The 7,273-nt window shown below is 32.4% G+C and overlaps 1 protein-coding gene across 2 annotated transcripts; it reads left to right on the top strand.

Moving 5' to 3' along the window:
* Positions 1–457: 457 nt before the first annotated feature.
* Positions 458–3,903, top strand: LOC148579039 (receptor-like serine/threonine-protein kinase SD1-8). Of its 2 annotated transcripts, none has more exons than XM_088504593.1 (7): positions 458–1,887; positions 1,987–2,115; positions 2,237–2,409; positions 2,538–2,748; positions 2,923–3,160; positions 3,251–3,401; positions 3,500–3,903. In XM_088504593.1, the coding sequence occupies exons 1-7, from the start codon at positions 609–611 to the stop codon at positions 3,809–3,811; spliced, it is 2,493 nt and encodes an 830-aa protein (XP_088360719.1). In that variant the 5' UTR covers positions 458–608; the 3' UTR covers positions 3,812–3,903. The 2 variants fall into 2 exon arrangements, with proteins under 2 accessions (XP_088360719.1, XP_088360717.1); XM_088504591.1 differs by having other exon boundaries at positions 500–1,887; positions 2,225–2,409.
* Positions 3,904–7,273: the final 3,370 nt, after the last annotated feature.

Consider the following 7,273-nt stretch of genomic DNA (forward strand, 5'->3'; position numbering starts at 1 on the left):
TTATGTAATAGGCTCTGGTGTCCAGCTCAATAAGAATTAGTCGGAATTAACTGAACTCTTTTTAAGTTATCCGGTGAGATTGTTAAAAAAATTAAATTAATGACTAAGTAATAAACAAAAATAATAAATTCTCTTGATTATGACACAAATAAGTCTGTAATCATACTATAATTATGAAAAGTCTAAGGGCCAACATTTTTATTAAAATTTGACCAGTACTTAATCAATAAAAGAAAAATGAATAATTCTCTATCATTAGATGTAATTTCATACCATTAAAAAAATTACTAATAACTAATTAATAACTACAAATTATAAAATCTGTTGTCCCTAACATTCTTCTAATTATGTTGATGTAGCATCATCAACCGAAGATAATTACGAATTGTGGAAGACGCTAATTCTTGGTAGAAAAGTCAAAACAGATATATGATGTAAAGGAATATATTAAAGAGGCAAATAAATGCCGGTCAGCTTGTTCTGCTTCCTTGATGAACAATTCTATCAAGAAATTAACGAATTAGTCAACAGCATTAGCTTCTTCTATACTATCCTCCAACCGATCACGACAACAATCAATCACACACTACTCTTAACTTTCCACCAACATGAGAATCTTCTTCAACCACCTTAACTACCTCATCATCATTCTTATTAGCCTCTTCTTCATCACTCCACCAGCCTCTACCGACACTTTAACGGGAAAACAAATCCTCAGAACTAACCAAACGCTATTGTCACAAAACCAAACCTTCGTGCTGGGCTTCTTCAGAGGTTCCAACACCAACTATTACCTCGGAATATGGTACAACAACATCAATCCTCAAACAATTGTTTGGGTTGCAAACAGAGACAACCCCATTGACAACTCTACAGGCTATCTCAAGATCGGAGACAACGGAAACTTTGTTCTTCTCAATTCATCCGGGAACCTCGCATGGTCCTCCAACCAAACCAACGCAAGGAATCCAGTTCTTCAGCTCCTCGATACAGGTAACCTTGTTCTCAAGGATTCATCAGACAATACCAATAGTAACTACTTATGGCAGAGCTTCGATTATCCAACCGATACCATGTTACCGGGGATGAAGCTTGGTTGGAACTTGGACACAAGAACAGAGAAGCACTTAACATCATGGAAGGTCGCAGGTGAAGACCCTTCAAGCGGTGACTACACTTTAAAGATAGATTACCATGGTTTACCAGATATTTTCATCAGGAGAAACCAAACTATAATATTCCGAACTGGTGATTGGAATGGTGAGAGATTCACTGGGGTCCCAGGGATGGGAGACAACATAAATGAAATCAAGTACAATTTCACTTATGATGAGCATGGTGTGTGGTACTCTTACTCCGTTACAATAGCTTCCTTGTTGTCGAGGTTAATCCTGACATCTGATTCTGATGGCCAGTATCAACGCTACATGTGGATACAAGGAACATGGAGCAAGTTCTCGTACGTACCAGCGTATCAATGCGATTACTACAGAGTGTGTGGTTCGTATGGAGTGTGTGACAATGATGCTTCGCCGATTTGCACTTGTATGCAGGGGTTCAGGCCTAAGAACCAAGAAGCTTGGAACTTGAGAGATGGGTCTGATGGGTGTGTGAGGAACACGGGTTTGAATTGTTCCACTGACAAGTTCTTGCATCTTGAGAACATGAAGCTGCCGGAGACAACAAGTGTGTTTGTGAATAAGAGTATGACACTTGATGAATGTGGGAGTTTGTGCAAGAGGAATTGTTCATGCACTGCATATGCAAACATCTACATCACAAATGGAGGAAGTGGCTGTGTTATGTGGCTTGGTCAACTCTTTGACATGGTTGTCTTCCCTAAGAATGGCCAAGATCTCTATGTCAGATTGGCCGCTGCTGATATAGGTATATATCTATCTATCTCCCCATGTAGTGTTAGTTATACCCTTTAATCATCAAAAGAAAGTAACAGTGTAACACATGCATCAATTTGGTGACACACAGGATCTACTAGCTCCAACAAGAATCATAGAGTAGTTCTGGCTATTGGCATCACACTTAGTGCACTTGTTTTAGTTTTGGGATTGGTTGCTATTTGTTACTTAAGGAAGAAGAGCAAACAAAAATCAAGAGGTAATGCATATAATAATCTCCCCCACATGAATTCCTATAAATAGAGCTGTAGTGTATATCGTTTTGGTATAGCTAGCACAAATAAATTTGCCTTGGTTATTATTAATAGCCACTATTCCAGGTTTTGTCCACAGAAGTCATGATTTCTTAATGAATGAGGTGGTGCCTTCTGTTGAAAGGAACATGGATGATTTAGAGTTGCCAATGTTTGATTTTGATACTCTAACAATTGCTACAAACAATTTCTCTCAAGATAATAAACTTGGAGAAGGAGGCTTCGGTAGTGTTCATAAGGTATGTTGTTTTAATACTTTAATTTATGCACAGCTACCATTATTACTAAAATTAAGTATTAGATCATAACATACATATATATATATATATATATACGTACTAACATATCGTTCTTATGATAATATCAGGGTAGATTGGTTGATGGTCAAGAAATTGCTATAAAAAGATTATCAAAAGACTCTGGACAAGGAATAGAAGAGTTTAAGAATGAAGTCAAGTTAATTGTCAAACTACAACACCGAAATCTCGTTCGGTTGCTTGGTTGCTGCATTGAGAAGGATGAGAAGATATTGGTTTATGAGTATATGGAAAATAGAGGCCTGGATTCCGTTTTGTTTGGTAACTTGCATTGTGTGTTTCAATATTGTGTATGTTTAGGCTATTTTTTCTTTTTTAATTTGGTTGTTTTTGTTTGTCTCTCTATCATTATCGTTATTATATATACTTATTTTTCATGTTATCCTTAATTAGTTTATATCTATTAATAATAACTAATAATAATTAATGTTGCAGACAAATCAAAAGGACCTTTGCTTGATTGGAAAAAACGTTTCAATATTATATATGGTATAGCTAAAGGGCTTCTATATTTGCATCAAGATTCAAGATTTCGAATTATTCATAGAGATCTTAAGACAAGTAACATATTACTAGATAATGAAATGAATCCAAAGATATCAGACTTTGGAATGGCTAGAATTTTTGACGAAGATCAAATGCAAGCAAAAACACGAAGAATTGTTGGAACATAGTGAGTTTTCTATAATAATTCACTAGATTATTTCTTGAAAAATCCAATATAGTAGCTTCATTATAATTTATGCACATTTCTATTTTGTAGTGGTTACATGTCTCCAGAATATGCTATGGACGGAAATTTTTCGGTAAAAACTGATGTTTTTAGTTTTGGAGTTCTAGTATTGGAGATCATAACAGGAAAGAAGAATAGAGGGTTCTACATTGATGACGATGAATTGAATCTTTTAGGAAATGTAGGTGAAAGAATTTTTTCTGAATTAAAATACTTTTTAGATGAAAGAAAAACATTCTAATTGATATATTCTATTGATTGCATTATATGTTCTTGCAGGTATGGAGGCATTGGCATGAAGGAACTGTATTGACATTGATTGATCCATCCATTGGCAATTCATACATAGAGTCTGATGTTATAAGATGCATACATATTGGACTTTTATGTGTTCAAGAACATGCAGAAGATAGACCAACAATGTCTTCAGTGATCTTAATGTTAAATAATGAAGTTCCATCATTGTCATATCCTAAAAATCCTGGATTTTTCGCAAGAAAAAATCATCCAGAGACTGATTCATCTTCAAATAAACAAGATGAAATATGGAGTGTGAATCAAGTCACAACGACAATGTTAGAAGCTAGATAATTAAAGAAAAAGGACATCATCCATGTTTATTTTTGTATATATTCTGATCTCAAACATTAAAAAAGAAAATAGAGACACATTCTACTTCCATTGAACTTGTTGCCTGTTTTATTCTTTAATCAAATTAGATTTGACAAATCAAATTTTTAGTGATAAAAATAAAATTAGAAAGATTCTATTAGAATACAGAGACAATATTGTAGCTTTTATTTTGATACCTTGTTACTCTGGTCTTGTTTGATTGGTGTAGCATGTAAGAAGAGATAATTTCATTAGTGAAAGAAACAGAAGACACACACAGACATAGTTATCTCACCTATCTGTGTCTAGCAATCCCATTCTTCCCATGACTCCTAAGATCCTACCTTGATGCAATAGTTCACATACAATAAAGTAAATTAAAGGGTGCAGACTAGAGTTCTACTTTATGGGGTTGCCATTAATGACAATAGAACCTTGTCATAAAATCAATCCACACAACAAAATTAGTGGTTGGCCGGTAAAAGATGGAGAAAAAGAAGAAGAAGAAGAAAAAAAAAGAATACTTTAAAAATATAAAAATTAAAAAAACTTGATTTTTGTATTTTTAAATGATAGTCAAAGTTGATATTCTACGTTTGACGCTCTCTACAATAGGGACATTGACCTAGCTAAGTCACAAAATTTAAAGGTCATTAAGATAATGACCTGATAATAATAGCGACAAATTAAATATTCTTTTTGAAAGAGAAATGCTTTCAGCATTCCTTTCTTTATATATATTACTAAGGTACTTACAACTTAAGTATAAACAATTAAGAATTTTAGTTACACATAATGTCTTGGAGATTTTTTCTTAAATAAATTTACAACAGTAATACAATTACATTTACAATTACTATATTTGAAAACGAAAAAGAAAAAACACCAACTATGTCTTTTAGTTTCTAATACTATACGTACTTTTACATGTTATATGAACTAGATTTAGACTTGTGTATTTAGGGGGTGGCAATGGCGGCTACGAATGGATTTTTGTTTTACCCGATCCGTCTTACAATAATTTATATATAATCAGTTTTTAGGGTTGGAAGTGAGTCGAGTTGAGTCGAGTTAGACCAAGCTCAAACTCGACTCACGAAAATTAAGCTCGACTCACAGCTTGACTCATTAACAATCGAGCCTATTTCGTAAACTCAAGCTCGATTCAACAAAAGCTCACGAGCTGGCTCAAATAATAGAAACATAATCTATAATTATATATCAATAAATTATAACTTATATATATTAAAAAATATTAAAAAAATAAATTTTATATATTATCTATCTATCAATTATAAATTTTTTATTTATATCCTACATCAAAATTATATATAAAAAATTACTATAAAATTTTAAATAATTAAGAACATTAATATATATATATATGTAAAATTATATATTACTATTATATGTATTAAATTATTAATACGCGTATCCTATTTTTGTTTAATCTATACTTTTAATATTATATATAGAGGAATGTTAGGGGCCAGCAACTTTTGTGATTTGTAGCCATCAAATAGCCATCAATGATGGTTTTAATGGTGTGAGATTGGTGTGAGATTTCATCCAATGGCTCACTTTTCTTTGCTGGTTACATGCTGGCCAGAATTTAACAAAGTTGCTGGTCTCCTAGACTTTTCCTTATATATATAATCAAGCCATCTCACGAGCTAATGAGCTGAGCTTATCCAAACTCAAGCTCGGTTCATTTAATTTATGAGCTCAATTCCAAGCTCAAGCTTGGCTCACCAGCTCAGGAGTTCAACTTATCGAGCTATTAACGAGTCGAGCTCGAGCTGACTCATGAACTAGCTTGACTCACTTCCAGCCCTACCCGTCTCGCTTCTATCTGCGGATAGTAAAAAGTTAAACACTAACCCTCTTCTGCAGATACCCATCTAGTCCCTACCTGCCCCTATAATTATTAAAATCCAACAAATAAAATTAAATTTTAAAATTTATATAACCATCATTACATACATAACATAAATTAAAATAAAAATTTAAATATGATACACTATTATTAATCATTTTACTAACTATTATATATATATATATATATCGGAGCGGGTAGGAGCAGGTTTAACCTAAACCCGATCCTACCCCCACCCCGCCCAAGAACCCATCCCATTAAAAATATGTCCCGGTATGAAGGCGAGTAATTATCCGCCCCGAACGGATAGAGGTGGGATGAGTATCACGGGTTCGAGTAGTATTGTCAACCCTACGCCGTTACGCGCATTACACAAAATTTAGATAAATATATAAATTAAAAAAAAAATACTATGAATTATATTTTTGATAATATCATTTTTTACATGAATTTTTGTATTGTATTTTATATAAATCTGTAGAAAAGAAAACAAAATTATCTCTCTATAAATTAATATCATGTGAATAATTCGATTTGGCATTTTATATGACATGTATATTACTTCTTTTCTATAATTATTAATTTTAGGGTATATTTTTTTATTTTAAACTCTTTTAGTTTCACATAATATATTATTTAATATATATTGCAATTTCAAACATATTTAATATCTCAATTTATATTATTCATTTCATACAAATCTTATTATAAAATAAATATTCAATAATTAATTGTTTTGAGTGAAAATTCATCAATAAGTTATTATGAATCGAAATTTTTTTTAAGATAATTAATCATTATATCTTCGGATCATACAATCGATTCCGTTAACGGATGTATATTTCTAAACTTTCCAGTTCACATACAATCAAATGCTATATACATGTCATGAAAATTTGTTCTCAAACACAGAAAAGTATTTCTCACACAACTATTTTGATTGAATAACTCTTACCACTCAATTATTTTTTGAATAAGTGCCGACATAATAACCTAACTAAGTTTGGGGGCTCACCATATCATTATCCACTTATCTTTTAACCGAGTTATAACTTATTTTATTTTAAGCTTAGCCTGGATTATATGATCGGCAGATAAAGCTAGGGGATGGGGTCCGTCACCTTATAACTCGATTTTTATTGTGCATTATGAGTCATATCTCGACTTTATTTGCCTTCATTCTAAGTTTGTAACGGACGATCTTAATAACAATTATTTTGATTTAATGACTAATGGTCATAACATCAACTCTATTCATTAACTCTATGCCTACAAAGATATCTATTTCTATATCTCAAAGAAGACCACATGATAAGTTTTATTTCATGTTTAACATTCTATAATCATAGAATTCTTATACCTCTTAAATACTTACTTATTTGAGTGCCAGAGTGTCTTTTGTAGGTGATATGGCTCTTACAATCCGAAGATATAACTCAGCATCGTACGTTATAGCTCGACTTAATGAGTCATGACTCGTCCAAACTGTACAACTCAGAGCAAAAAACCTGGCCAAGCATCATAACGGCCAAATACAACATAATTGCCTTTCAACACAAATAATC

The sequence above is a fragment of the Arachis ipaensis genome, chromosome B10 (assembly GCF_059453495.1).
Source record: "Arachis ipaensis isolate K30076 ecotype BB chromosome B10, ASM5945349v1, whole genome shotgun sequence".
In the NCBI taxonomy this organism is placed as follows: Eukaryota; Viridiplantae; Streptophyta; class Magnoliopsida; order Fabales; family Fabaceae; genus Arachis; species Arachis ipaensis.

What these genes read in the sequence shown, in the direction of transcription:
- LOC148579039 (XM_088504591.1), top strand. Translation starts at nt 609, where the DNA reads ATGAGAATCTTCTTCAACCACCTTAACTACCTCATCATCATTCTTATT. An exon ending in CCTGGATTCCGTTTTGTTTG is followed by an intron (nt 2,749 to 2,922) that starts GTAACTTGCATT and finishes TTAATGTTGCAG; the next exon opens with ACAAATCAAAAGGACCTTTG. An exon ending in AATTGAATCTTTTAGGAAAT is followed by an intron (nt 3,402 to 3,499) that starts GTAGGTGAAAGA and finishes ATGTTCTTGCAG; the next exon opens with GTATGGAGGCATTGGCATGA.